The sequence below is a fragment of the Megachile rotundata genome, chromosome 1 (assembly GCF_050947335.1).
Source record: "Megachile rotundata isolate GNS110a chromosome 1, iyMegRotu1, whole genome shotgun sequence".
NCBI classification, from domain to species: Eukaryota; Metazoa; Arthropoda; class Insecta; order Hymenoptera; family Megachilidae; genus Megachile; species Megachile rotundata.
In genome coordinates, this window is record NC_134983.1 from 14,817,611 (window position 1) to 14,833,526 (window position 15,916).

The window sequence follows — 15,916 nt, forward strand, 5'->3', positions numbered from 1 at the left end:
GTGACTTTAATCATTTTCGAAAACGATAATATGGTATAGTCACTTTTAATAACGAAAGGAATTAACGTAATTTGACGAATGACTACAGTCATCCTCAATAACAAAATGAATAATTGATTGATTGATTTTATAAGGGCCTCGACTGCTATAATCATTGGCCAAAAAGAATGATTAATAATGCGACTATTATCTCGCAATTAATAATCGTAAAAAGTATGCAGAATAAATACGAGAAATGAAAACTTACTAGTTTAACGGTGTTCCCTGCCCGTTTGAGGGCATCAACGGCAGCCGCATGTGGCACGTCCACAACAGACACGTCGTTCACCTGAAGTATCGTGTCGTTGACACGCAGACGGCCGTCCGCGGACGCGGCTCCACCAGGTATAAGTTTCGTGATGTAAATGGCAGTGTCGTTGCCGAAATGTGGATTGTCTGTACCCCCGGCGATGCTGAAACCAAGTCCAGCGCCACCCCGCTCGAGTACGATTTCCTCGTACTCCCAGTCATCGTCTCCATTCACCTGCATTGACAAATTTTCATACATCAAACTGTGATTCTCATTCGAATCAAAATTAAAGCTTATTCTACAGCTAAATATTTATTTACTCAAGTTTGTATTGGTCGCAAAACAATCTCTCAATGATCACCGTTCTAGCAAGAATTACTGAATATTAACCCTTTGCGTTACAATGATGAGGTGTGCTTGTAACTTGTAGTTTCAGTAGGGTAAATCTTTTTGATATTTTTAGTACACGCGAATTTTCAATTCAGATGTAGTTACAGTTTGTGTTAAGGCTGAATAGAATATTGGTGTGGGATTGTAATTTCTGTCATCAGTTTTGATATTGTGATATTAGTTGAACACGTCTGACACACGTGTTGAATAGTAATGCAAGGGGTTAACATAATATCGTTCAGCTATGAATCTTCCTCTTTCAAATGAACCTCATTGCACTCACTAACTCTTCTTGTTTGAGGACGAAAAGTTTAATTTTGTCATTAGTCCTAAAACAACGGAGTCTACTCCGCAGTGGCGCTTCATCGGTTTGACCCTATATTCACATATGTATATCTCCTCCATTGCATTGTTCAACTGGATTACCATGTATCGGAATACTATAACATGTGCTACATGGGCTCTGCCGAAGTTTTCTCTAATATGTAAAATAATTTAGTTTAATTCAGGTAAATAATTCAACCTTAAATATTTCATAAGTGGGTCATCATTGAAATCCTATGAATACCCGCGAGCAGAAAGAGGAAGGAAACAATAAGAATTAAAAGATAGAACCAAGAAGAGAGCGCAATAGGAAGCTCAGATTACACCGGTAATCCGGTACGGGTCAGTTCCTAATTACATGAGGGACCAAGCGTCCCGCAGAGCGAACGAGTTAACTGGTTAATTGATTTTGAGACCCGCAGAGGAGTAGATTAGGCGGTGGAGTAGGTCGGATGGATCGATGGTGTTCGGTTATGGTGGTTATCACGCTAATAACCCGTAATAACGTTAGAATTCTCCATCGCACCTGTACGCGTCACAAAGGAAAACACGTTCGAGAATTTCCCCGCGCAACAATCAACTCTTCATGAAGCTTTCAGCAAAAGAAAAAAAGGAATCCGAGAAACCTCGCGCTTCCTGTTCGCAACAACTTGATTAAATCAGATTTCTCATGCAGCCGGTCGGAAGAAATGGATACAGCAATTTCTCCGCAGACGGAGATATCTTCGTCCTGTCATTTTTCATGTCCTTCTAACGCTATCTTTCCCGAGATTGGACGGGGGTATTTTGCACGAAACGCCCCGCAGTTTCAACAATTTGGAGCGGAGAACTGAAATGGTGATTCCGTGTCTTCGATTCAATTTATGGCGTATTTTTCTTGGATACCGATAACGCGATGATATGTGTTCTTTTGTGGAAATTGGAATGCGCGAGCGGCATTGTAATTTTAATACACGATGTTCGCCATTTTCTTATTGTCCTGTGGGACAACTTATGTGATGAACTTTCTAAATGAACTTGCATCTGAATTTTATAAACAGACAATTTGCGATTGAACTTTTTAAATGAATATATGCAACTGAATCTTCTAAACAAATAACTTGATGGTGAACCTTATGAACAGACAATTTACAATGGGACTATCTAAACAAATAACCTACAGCTGAATCTTCTAAACAGATAACTTGAAGTTGAACTTTATAAACAGATAACTTGCAATGGGACTTTTTAAATAAATAACTTACAATGGGACTATCTAAACAAATAACCTACAGCTGAATCTTCTAAACAGATAACTTGAAGTTGAACTTTATAAACAGACAATTTACAATGGGACTTTTTAAATAAATAATATACAATGGGACTTTTTAAACAATCAACCTACAACTGAACTTTGCAAACAAATAGCTTATAGTAGAACTTTCTAAAGAAACTCACAACTGAATTTTTTAAATAACTACTCTTTGTTGGCAACATTCAAAACAACTGAAAATGTGAGCAATTTGGAACGTTGAAAAATTTAGGACATTCTAACTTAAAGATACGATAAACATGAAAATTTGCACCTATAAAAAAGTTAAAACCCCGAAAATTTGAAACTGTGAGAAATACAGATATTTGAAGATGTAGGAGAAACTTGAAAATTCAGAAACGTATAATTATACATAAAAGACGTCAGTTTGCGATGCATTGAAACGAGCATAATTCTCGATTCTAATTAGAAACGTTGAATCTGTCGGCGATCTAATGTCGGTGAATCGACGCGGAGAATTCGTAGCTGCAAGCTCGAGACGCATTCCGAAATGCGCATTCCTGTGTGCCGGTTGGTATCGCGCGGAGGCAACGTGCAATCACGAACTCTACGACAGATTTGATGCACGCGGCTGCATCAGCACATATTGCCTGCAGAATCGCGAATTAATCGTGCCCGAATTACCATTCTATGGAGCCGAACCTGAACAGATGGAACGCCGTAAGGGTCGTTAACGGAAGTCCTTGTTACACCCGGTAACAGTTCACCGTCATAGGTGCTACCATCGTTCACGTTACGATGCAATTATGGCAACGTACTGTCCTCTTGGTTAATCGACGATTACCGACTCTCTCTAGCTGAATGGAATCGTTAATTAATCCGCCTGTTCTGCTGTCGTAAGAACCGCTTCTGGTCAACCATCGACTAATCACCTGGTGGTTGATGGACAGCTGGTGTGATGGACATTTTGAGTAATCGAAATTATTAAATTATTGGATGATTTTAGTAAGGTGGAACTTTGAGGTAGTTTGATGTCAGTGGGCATTTCAAAATCTTGGAGGATCTGAGAAGTAAGTGGATTTAAAGTCTAGATTGTGGAGTATGGATTGCACTCTATTAGGAGTATTATAAGCATTAAATTTAGTGTTGTTTTGCTATGTTAATACTGTCTGTTTCCCTAAAATTAGATACAGGTAGAATACAGTTAGAATATAGGTACCGACGTATTTATAATTTTATTATCAGATTTGTAACAGAAATTTGATGACATAAGTCACAAACTAGTACTCATACATCAGCTTGAAACTTCAAGCTTGTCCTATGTATAAGTCCATGTGATGAACATATTCAGAGACTCAACAATAGACTCAGACTCAACGATCAACTTTATATTGAGAACAGTAACGAAACTTATGTATGCAACGAAACTAATGAAACTTGTAAATAGTACACTAATTTTGTACTAATTTATAATATTAAATACGAATAACAATTTACCATTTTACGTCGTGCGTTCACCATGGCAGATGTCATCGCGTATCCAATATCGTAAACATTTTAAAACGCCACCAGCAATTAAAAGTTGATCGAAAATTTTCATTCACGTTCACCGAGTCCACTTAAAAACTGCATACACCAGGCATTAAGATCTCACATTGACGTTTAAATCAAATTTTCGCCAGCTTCGACGTTCACCTCTTTTCACGTTTTCAATTCACTGGCAAAATTCTGCAACGCGAAGCTCTTTTTGCCACGACGAAAATAATGCATAAATCACAGGTTCACGACGACACGCCACGGGAACGTATTATCAAGTAATAATCGGTATCGGGGCCGTTGCGTAATACCGTGGAAAATTCACGTTCGGAGATTAATACTCTGCTGACGTTTGCATAAATTCGCGCGTCTACTTTGCAGAAGCACGCCGTTACAACGACACGAGAATAGAAACTTTTTTCATTTTTCCGTGAAGCGGCGTTAGCTAACTTTCGCTGGATCGATTTCAAAATTTTTTTGTTGGAAGATTTATATTGTTATGGTTAAAGGATACTTTCATATAAATGCATTACTATAAGTGCTACTTTTATGGGGGATGATTCGTGGGTACAGAAATTTTTTATTTTATATTTGATGTGGATATCATTTGATTGACAAGTAGCATAAACGCCTCTTTACGGTATAAAATGAATTTTCATTATGGGAATGCGTTGAGATTTAGGGGATGAAAAATTCAATGTGTATAATTATGTATTACGGAGGGTAACTGTGGTAGTTTAAACAGTGTTTGACCGGTTTGTTATAGTGTTAATATCGGATTAATTAATGGCAACCATCACATGGAATAAATAAAATAATGTTACTAATCTAAGTTAATAGTAATGAGACACGAATCACATCTGAACTGTGAGGTGCATCACTAGTGCGTCATACACAACGTCAGAAGATAAAAGACTATCTATAATATACCCTATCAATTTTCACTGTAGTAACACATTAAATTTTAAGGGATGAATAATTCAACCCTTATGTTCAGTTACATTGACTTGAATAATTGCAATGAAACGCGAATCTGAACTGTGAAGTGCGTCACGAGTACGTCAAACACAACATGAGAGGGTAGAAGACTATCTATAATATACCCTATCAATCTTCACTGTAGTAACACATCAAATTTTAAGGGATGAAAAATTCAACACTTATGTTAAATTAAATTGACTTGAATAATTATAATGAAACGCGAATCTAAACTGTGAGGTCAACGTCAGAGATGATATACCCTAATCTTCAGCCTAATCGTCAGGCGTTAAGGGATGAAAAACTCAACGCGTTTACGTATTAGGCCAACTAATCTCGCCGCGAAAGAATCCACGTGACGTTTAACACCAAAGCGGTTTCGTCAGCAGAGAAACAAGAATATCGCGAAGCGTTTGACGAACACTGGAAATAACGAAACTGCGACAGTGGTGTCAGAATGGCGGAGGGAAGTAACGTTATCCGGTCGCGTTCTCGTTCGCGTAACACGCTCGAAACTGGCAGCCGTCTCGGCCGCGACTGCTGCCCGCCCGCTCGCTCGCTAGCGAGTTGTTCGCGGCATGCCAGTCATCGCTATTATAATATTAGACCACTGGCCGGCTATTTCCAACCCACTGTGAAAATATACCAACGGCACGCGTGAAGAAGACACCGTTCCACCGAAATAAGCGATCGGTGGTCAGTCACACGGCTGCGAGCCAGATAAACGTGAAGAGATTTATCGGCTTTCGATCGACGATTCGACCCTGACTCAAGAGCTTACATTTTTATTTTTGATTGGGACGTGGCTGTTATGGGAGGAATTTTCAAACGCACCACTTTCCGAATCCCCAAATTTCCAAATCTTCCAATTTTCAAACGCACCACTTCCCAAGTTCCCGAGTCCCCAAATTTCCAAATCTTCCAATTGTCAAACGCACCATTTCCCAAATTTCCAAATTTCCAACACCCCAACTTCCTAAATTTCCAAATTCCCAAGCCCACAAATTCCCAACCCCCCAGATTCCCAAGCCCCCAAATTCTCAACGCCCCAAATTCCTAAATTCCCAAATTCCCAAGCCCCCAAATCCCCACCCCCCAGATTCCCAAGCCCCCAAATTCCCAACCCCCCAAATTCCCAACGCCCCCAAATTCCCAATGCCCCCAAATTCCCAATGCCCTAAATTCTCAACGCCCCAAATTCCTAAATTCCCAAATTCCCAAGCCCCCAAATTCCCAACCCCCCAGATTCCCAAGCCCCCAAATTCCCAACCCCCGAAATTCCCAACGCCCCAAATTCCTAAATTCCCAAATTCCCAAGCCCCCAAATTCCCAACCCCCCAAATTCCCAACGCCCCAAATTCCTAAATTCCCAAATTCCCAACCCTCAAATTCCCAAATCTCCCAACTCAGAAATTAAAAAATTCGACAAACACCAAATAAGAAAATTAAAAACTACAGAAATAAAGTTTGAAATTCACAAAGATAAAAGAAGAGAATATATGAGAAATGACATCATAAGACGTGATACTGTCTAAGATAGTCTAAACGGGAGTGTGTCTATCACATTCATTAATTAAATTAAACTTCACGAAATTATCTTCACCGTAGGTTGGACATGAAGTTTGAACATAAACGTCTGAAGTCTGAGAAGGTTTAAAAGTTTCTGGTTTAATTATTCATTGCAAGGAGATGGGAATATTAATAAAGAGCTGTAACAAGTACAGAGAAACTATATTGAAGAATAAAGAATGTTACGTTAACTTTTCGCCTGTAAATCTGAGTTAACTCGGAAACTTTAGAGTTTAGAGTATCTACCCTAGATAGGGTTCATCAAATTTCGTATTCAGGCGCATTCAATTATTCTTTGTCATTTACGTATGAAATGAAACTTTGTATTAACAAGGATTATAGACATTTGTGTGCGACTTAGGGTAGTTTGGGTAAAAATATGTGGAAGAAGATAGAGTTTGATTAATAAGATTTGATAATAAAATGGTAAAGAGAGTTTTAATAAATTGTGGAGAATTTTCACTGTCACCATTTGAAATTTTCTAAATATCCTATATTTTTTCATTTATTCTGGAAATCCCAAATTTTCAAATTTCTGAATCCAAATTCCCAAATTCGCAAATTTCAGAATTTTAAAATTTCCAATTTCTCCAATTTGTCAATTCTAAAATTTCCAGAATCTCAGAAGCCAAAATTCTCAAATTTCTCAAATTCTCAAATTTCCAAAATCTCACATTTCCAAATTTTTGACTCCCCAATAAGTAAAATTACCATATTCTAAATTTCCTAAATTCCTATATTTTCAATTCCTTAAATTTCCAAATCCTAAAATTCCCCAAATTTGAAACTTCCCAAATTCTCATAATTCCCAAGTAACCCAAATTCTCCAAATTAATCAGATTCCTCAAATCCCCCAAATCTCCGTATCCCCAAATTCCCCATATTCTCCAAATCCCTCGAATTCCTCAAATCCAAAAATTTTAATATCCGAAAACTTTGATTGAAAATCCAAAGGGTGAATCTCCACATGCATGATGTGGACGCAGTAATGTTGAAGAGCACATACGGTGGTCCCGGAATGTTGGCTCGGGGAAGCCCAACGGGTCGAATTGGTGGCGTTCGTGTTTCGAATTAACATCGCGACTCGGAACCGACGACTATATTCGTTGGCCTTTGTCGGAACGCGGCTCGTTGAAACCCGGGTAAAGATAGCCACGTTTCGTGGCTAATGCTCGTGATTTCTGGCCGTCGCAACCTTGAAAATAATTACCGGGCCATTGCGCGAATTAATGCAAGTTATTCTCTCTTTTCTGACAATCGTTTCATTCCCTTCTTGTTCATTGCACAATTTAATCATTGTGCACTCAATTTACTTCTCTTCCATTAAACTTACTTTTACTCATTTTTAAATATTTTTTAAAATCTTTTCCTTTTTGTTTCTTTTTTTATCTGATATTATTATAAGTCGATGATTGAATGTTTTAGTTGGTCAGAGAATTATAGGGATTTTTTGATAAGTTATTTTCATAAGATATATATGTTTTTCTACTTCTTTTAAAAATTTGTTTGAGATTTATCTTGAATCATTAAATCAACGATAATCAACAATAATACAGAAGCAACAAACTTGAACTGTTAAATCAACAATAATATGAGGTAGAGTCACAACAAACTAACAACAAAAAATGATAAAATTCACAACGTCCAAATTAAAGAAAAAGAAAGAACAAAAATGACCGACATGTAAAAAGTTCTCTCAGAGTAGATTTCTCAAAAATTCCCCAACGTCCCATGTATTTTTACATTGTTTACAGTCGACGTGTTAAAATTTCATTAACCCGGCAGGTTCCTCGTCAGCGCAGCCATTTTGGCGAACAATAAAATTTTCACGGAAGAACGTGTATGGCGGGTCCGTGTCAGAAGTCGCGCCGTTCTCGGCCCGAAAAGTTTATAGGCAGCTTTCGTGTGAATTTCCGCGGAGCGATTCAGCGCAGCCACCGGTTTAACGACGAATGAAATTACCGGGTGTATCCGACAGGAATACCTTGGTCCTCGCCCTCGCCGTCATAAATAGCAGATTCTCCTAAAAAGGGGTTGCAAACCGGCAGCCACGTTATTAAGGGCGAGATGACGCGTTTCAACACCATCGACCTGTTTATGCTTTTCAACGCTTCCGTGGAAATCGCTTAATACTTTGGAAATCTAATTAACGTCCTTATTTTTACGCGAATACCTAATTACCTCGTTCGTTTATTCGTTTACTTTCTGACAGTTTAGAATTCAGGTTGGTGTTTTACAAGTTAACTCATTTGTTAGCTGATTAAGTGAGGATTTTAATATTTTTATTATTTTACCACAAAATGAGGATTTGAATATTTTTATTATTTTTCAAGAAAATAAGGATTTAAATATTTTTATTATTTCACAAGAAAATGAAGATTTGAATATTTTTATTATTTTACAACAAAATGAGAAGTTAAATATTTTTATTATCTTACATTATGTTAAATAAAATATGTATAACTTGTGTTTTCTTAGATTCTAGTTTTCAAAATTATTTTTGTTTCCACGCTGTCTAACTTGTAAAAATATTTCACATATACTATACGGTAAAATTATCCCCTGATGCTCAAAGACTTAGCTCATCATCATAATAAAATTTTACCTTCATTAAAATCAGCAAAGATTCCAAACCTTAAGAAATCTGATATAATAAAATAAGAAAAAGACAGCAGTCACTTGTAGTAATTTTTGAGATAAAAAGAACCGGTTGCCGTTTCGAAGGATCTTACATACGTTTGGAATTTGTTAAAAATGTTTGGAGAGCTCGAGAGAGGCAAATTTCTCGTTGATTCCAGGATAGATCTGCCGAAACAGCCATTAGGATATTAATGTGGCTTCACTCGTGTTTCGTTTTTTGTCAAACGAACGAACGTTCACTGTTTGCCAAGCCGCGTATTTGCCGGCTTTTTGCAAGTTTTTTTGATGCAGACGCATCAGACTGATTGCACTCTGAACGTCACAACTTATCGATAATTATACGATTTGTCCTTCAGAAATTTCGAAGTGTTCAGGTATATTCAGAATTTATTCTTATGGTCATATGAAAAATCTCCATATTTTTAAATTGATAAATGGCCATGTATCTTCAGGACCACATATGATCACATACTCCACATGAGCACATAGTGTTCTACTTAGTCCTACTTAGAGTTGCTTCTTAGTTTGAGTTTATAAGTTACCTCTATTTTAACTACTTTCATAAAACTAGATTACAAAACTACAATTTACATATCAAACAAGATCACATCGAAACAGTATTCCCAAATGATCACATATGTCCCAAAAATGATCACACCTTCATGAATCCAACAGTCCCATGCAAGTCTCATAACAGCGAGACTTGCATTCCAAGAAAAGAACTTTTTCATTAAAACAAAATTCCATAACAAGAATCTTTCCCCAAATGGTCTTATTTCACCCTCAAAGTTTGCAACCCCAAAACTTAAATTCCACCATTCCTGGCGTGTTTTCGCCTCAACGAAAGAGCGAACGTCCACGTCGAACATCGTTTTTCTTCTGTATAAAAGAGCAATTAGCGTAGGTAGTCGGTGCCAACGAAGCGACAGAATGCTACGCAAGGCCAAAGCGGAAGAAGAAAACAGAAGAGAGCATAAAGTCCAGTGGCGATCCGACGCCTCGTAGTTGGAGATGCTCCAATTTTGCTAATGTGCTCGTGTGGCTCGTTTGGCCTAGTGTGAAGGGGGGCGCAGTTTCGCGAACTGCACTTGGACCTCTCGGCTTCTCTTCACCTTGGCTGTGCATCGTCCAAGAAACTCGAAAACTTGTTGGGCTCGCCCCGAGAAGATCGTTTTCGACGATTTTGCCTGGCACGATGCCCCGAGCCAGTTACTCGACCGACCTTTCGCCGCGGCACACTATTAATGGACTGAAATCGCTCTACCCAAATGGGAAAATTCATTTCCCGCCGCATTCGAAATTGCCGATGGCGAGAATAGCTGGTATTTGGACACTCGGCAATTTTGGTATTTGCAAATGGAATTTAAAAATGGGATTTAGAAGGTTAGGCATTTAGGATTTGAAAGTGATGGATATTTGTTCCATGTTTGAATAGAGAGTCCCACATTTTGTATCATATGTTTATATGTTATTATATGCTCATATGTTATCGCAGGTTCATATGTTATAATATGTTCATATGTTATCGCAGGTTCATATGTTATAATATGTTCATATGTTATCATATGTTTATATATTCATATGTTATCATATGTTATCATATGTTCATATGTTATTATATGCTCATATGTTATCACAGGATCATATGTTATTATATGTTCATATGTTATTATATGTTCATATGTTATTATATGTTCATATATTATAATATGTTCGTATGTCATCATATGTTCATATGTTATTATATGCTCATATGTTATTACAGGTTCATATATTATCATATGTTCATATATAATCATATGTTCACATATTATCATATGTTCATATGTTATCATATGTTATATCACATGTTCAGTTTAAAATTTTATACCTCAGCATGTAAGAGCATGTAGTGTATGAAAATTTTAAATAAATACAGCTAGTTTAAACATAACAGTACGAACGTAGTGGAATATAACGAAGAGCTTGATTGACCATGTGATACTGAATGAACGCTACGAAAACGTATCGCATATACGATGTGTAAATGGAACGCGCGTAGTTAGTATCACGTGCAAAACGGCTCGTTGCATCAATATTAAACATCTGCTAGCTACAGATTTGTGGCACGCAGCTCCATGAAGCAATCGAGTATCGCCCCTGTACTTGACACCCGACGACCGACTCGGGATCAAGTGGTTCAAGTGCTTTCGGCTCGTGAATCACGTTCCTCGGATAATCATCTACGATCATCGTGCATGGAATGGTCTATCATAACACTATACCAAATATCTACAATGTATCTTCCACTACGACGTAAACACATACGTACTTTAAAATGATGACACACATTATCACACATGTTACTGTTTTGCTACAGTACTTGACAGACACAATATACAACAGATTTAAATTATAAAAAGCACCTAAAGTACCTATTTAGACATTTGACCCAAAACCTTCGAATTGAAAGGAATCATACCAGAAATATTTGAAATAAAATTTAAATTAAATTAGGTATTTTTGAACCTCGTTCGCGGGAAGAATATGAAAATATTTCCGACTGTTAAACGCGGACAGACGGTGCACAAGGGGTTTCGCAGTGGTGAAATGTCGAGAACACGAGAGGCAACGAGTCCTTTCGTTTTAATTTCCTAAGACAAAAGGTTTGCGCGTGTCGCGAGTAGCTCGAGTTACCTCTCGCGTTAATTCCGCCTAACGCGACTCGGTTTCTCGCCTTTTGCACGCACCTTACGCGCTTACCTTACGCGCTTACCTTACTTTACCATGTAATATATATGCTCGCCTTGGCCGACCCAACGACGAGGAAGTATTAAGTTTAAAAGCAAATTTCGCGTCGCTTGAATTTATTCTGACAAGTGAAATTAATATCATACGCCCGGAAGTTCACCTTGATATCCTAATAACTGGAGCTTCGCGTTAATTCGTCTAATTTATTATTCGTCGAACTTTCATTGAACTGTGATTTTTTGGGGTTTGTTGTCGCACTTGGGAGACTGTAGAAATTTGGGGATATAAAGATTTGAGGGCAGTAGGAATTGGGGAATGTAGGATTTGGAGATTTTGGAATTTGGGGATGTTGGAATTTGTGGACGTAGAAATTCGGGGATGTAGGAATTTGGGGACGTAGAAATTTGGAGACGTAGAAATTTAGGGACGTAGAAATTTGGGGATGTAGAAATTTGGGGATGTAGAAATTTGGGGACGTTGGAATTTGGAGAGGTGAAAATTTGGGGATAGCAGGAATTTGGGGATGCAGGAATTTGAGGACGTAGAAATTTGGGGACGTGAAGATTTGGGGATAGCAGGAATTTGGGGATGTAGGAATTTGGGGACGTAGAAATTTGAGGACGTAGGAATTTGGGGACGCAGGAATTTGGGAATGTAGGAATTTGGGGACGTAGAAATTTGGGGATGTAGAATTTTGGGGACGTAGAAATTTGGGGATGTAGGAATTTGGGGACGTAGTAATTTGGGGACGTAGAAACGGGACGTAGGAATTTAGGGACGTAGAAATTTGGGGATGCAGGAATTTGGGGATGTAGGAATTTGGGGACGTAGAAATTTGGGGATGTAAGGATTTAGTGAAAGCAGCAATTTGGAGATGTAGAAATTGGGGAGATTTAAAAATTCGGGGATGTAGGAATTTGGGGGTGTAGAGATTGGAGAATGTAAGATATGGAAATTTTGGAACTTGGGAATTCCGTCCCCTTTTCTCAATATTTACCATATAAAAAAATGTATATATTCAAATTCCCACATATGAATCCCAAATAGCTTAATACATGTATCAGTTCACATTTCACCCTACCTTCCCAAATTTTTTAATTTTAAAACAACCGTGGATAGATTTGACAGCAAGAGAAAAAAACCATCCCCAACAATGTAACGTTTATAAATGTTTCGATAAATTCCTTTGTAGAAAGTACGCTTTATATCCGAGCGTCAAGTAATTAAAAAATTCCGGACGAAAGCTGAAACATCGGAAGAATTTTTCCATTAGAAGCGTATGAACAATTACGGTAAATGTTACGGAAAGCTGGGCGTCATTAATTCCCGGCACAAGTGAATTAACGCAATCAACGTGTACTTTGGGACACGGTTTTTCGTCGATGTTGGAAAAGAGAATTTAAATATTCCTCTTGCGCCTCCCGCCGTCATAACGCGTTAACCAACGGTCGCTCCTTTTTTCACCTCCTCGCGAGTTCAATTTTGCATTTATTAAAGAGTACGTGCTTGAAATCCACTTACGAACATCGCACAGATTGTACTGCGCTCTTTCACGGTTCTCGTTATCGCTTAATTAACGTATTTTTAGAGACCTATTGCGGGCCTGCATTTAAATGGGAAATATCGCGTTAACTTTCGTAAATGAAACTTTACTTTTGAAGCGAAATATTGTGGGCTGTGCATTTGGTAGTATGGATGTTGATGTGTGAGGAGATGTAGTGATTTGGGGACGTAGCAAATTAGGAATGTAGGAATTTGGGGATATAGCAATTTGGGTATGTGAAAATTTGGGAATGTAGGAATTGAGGGATGTAGAAATTTGGAAATGCAAGGATTTGGGGATGTAGGAATTGGAGGATGTAGAAATTTGGAAATGGAGGAAATTGGGGATATGGGAATTTGGAGATGTAGGAATTGGGGGATGTGGAAATTTGGAAATTCAGGGATTTGGGGATGTAAGAATTGGGGGATGTAGAAATTTGGAAATGGAGGAATTTGGGGATATGGGAATTTGGAGATGTAGGAATTGGGGGATGTGGGAATTGGAGGATGTGGGAATTAGGGGGTGTGGGAATTTGGAAATGAGGAAATTTGGAGATGTGGGAATTGGGGGTTGTAGGAATTTGGGGATGCGGGAATTAGGGGATGTGGGAATTTGGGGATGTGAGAATTTGGGGATGTGGGAATTCGGGGATGTGGGAATTTACAAATATAGCGATTTGGGAACGTAGTGATTTGGGAATATACCTCTTCTAAACACCACAGCCTCTTCACACACCTACTGACGTGTTGACATCAGTACACAACATACTTTATCGTATTCCACCTTAATTACATTTCCTGCTAAGTTTTTAAAATTAAAATAAATGACTCAAAGTCCGGATGAAATTTTCATCTACGAAAAGTTTCCGAACGACATTGATTTTCATATTTCACGAATACAAACATATTTCTTAATAAAGATGTCATATGTGAATTTTTATAAATCATTGTACTCTCCGATGCACGTTATTTAAATTATTCGAAAATTTTCTAAAATCGAAATGAACGAGTGGAAGTCAATATCAAGATTGATTTTCATATTCCACAAATGTAAATATGTATCTCTATGAAGATGTTATGTGTGAATTTTTATAAATCATCATATTCTGCGCTGTACGTAATTTTTTGGTGAACTCTGATTATTTCCGAATGAAACATACATGAAATACACGAAAATACATGATGGATATGAAGGAACAGCCCGCAAATGAAATTTAGAGAATCCAGTGAAATTTTCAGGAACGAATGAAATTAAATTATAAATACGAATTGAAATTGTAGAGACGATTTGGCAGCTCGCCAATGACCGTGTTCATCAACCGATCGTTACTACATGTAACACGGGTCCCAGCAGCCGAGGGGTTTTAACGATCAATTAATTCTTGATCGTGTTATCTGTCGCGCGATCCAATTTTCCAGCGTGGAAAACCGCAGTCCCCTGGACAGAAGTCGATTACAAAAATTGGGTCGTTGACAGGAACATGATCTCTGTCGTTTTATGAACATTATAAACGCTTCTCTACATTTTCATACCGATGAATTTTTAACTTTTTAAATATTCACTTTTCTAGGTTTTTAAGTTCATTGATCTCTAAAAGGGTGGATTTTCAAGTTGTTAAGATTTCAGATTTATAAATATTCAAATTTATAATTTTTCAATTTTGCAAATTTTTAATATTCTAAATTTCCTGCAGTAGTTTCCAAGCTTCTGAGATTTGAAATTTCTAGCTTTTCAAATTTGCTATTTATCAAATTTCTAATATCCCAAATTTCCCACCATCTGAATTTCCAGTTCACCAAATTTCTCAAGTCTCCAAATTCTCACTTTCCTAAATTCTTACACCTCAAATTCTCACATTCTCAACTTCTCATATCCCCAAGTTCTCACATCCCTAACTTCTCACATCCCAAATTTCCAAGCTCCCAAACTCCAAAATTTCCACATCTCCAAATCCTTGAATACCCAAATTACAGAATACTCCTTAAGTCCTTATGTCACATTTCAACGTCAGATTCCCACTCTCGCCATTTACACAGTTTGCCATAAGCTCTTCGGTCACCTAACGCACCCAAAAACTCCTGCTCACCTGTGTGTCTCCGACAAATATCACCAAACTAAATACTCCTGTAAACTACAAATCTCTATCTAATACCTAATCCTCAAATCTATCTTTATACACGCTATTTCGGTCCACATAAAGGGTTTCACATTCAACAGTCTGAACAGTCCACAAATCACCACCGTAAATTCTAAATAAAGCTTCATAAATCGATTTCACCGGCACTCGTGCAGGCAGCAACAGCTTACAATTAGTCGATTCGTCGCGGGTCAATTCGATTTGAATAACAGCTTTCGAGACGTTAGGCACAATAGAGAAACCGCGAACGAGGGTCCGAATGCCGGAAACAAAGAAAAGGAAATCTGTCGTCGGAGCGTTTGAAAGCGGCGATTAATTTAAATTGAACGAAATTTTCCGGCCAGACTCTGGCGCATAAATAAAGATTAAGCCGCCGTCGTTTCGCGACGTCTGCACTCCCCCCTGATCCGCGGCTAATTTATTCATAGATCAATTAAGAAACGCGAGTGAATGCAAACGAAAGCGAGGGAAATTTACCGGTAAAGGATTAAAAGCTTTTTCGCCGACGCGGACTGACATTGAGGAATG

General features: G+C 38.0%; 1 protein-coding gene across 14 annotated transcripts in view; it reads right to left on the reverse strand.

Moving 5' to 3' along the window:
• The window catches only part of dlg1 (MAGUK family member discs large 1), a 360,229-nt gene that overhangs the window by 126,470 nt on the left and 217,843 nt on the right, over positions 1-15,916 (reverse strand). For all 14 annotated transcript variants that reach the window (XM_076534967.1, XM_076534964.1, XM_076535000.1 and 11 more), the window contains one exon: positions 248-523. In XM_076534967.1, the coding sequence (XP_076391082.1) occupies positions 248-523 (276 nt within the window). The remainder of the gene's footprint in view (positions 1-247; positions 524-15,916) is intronic.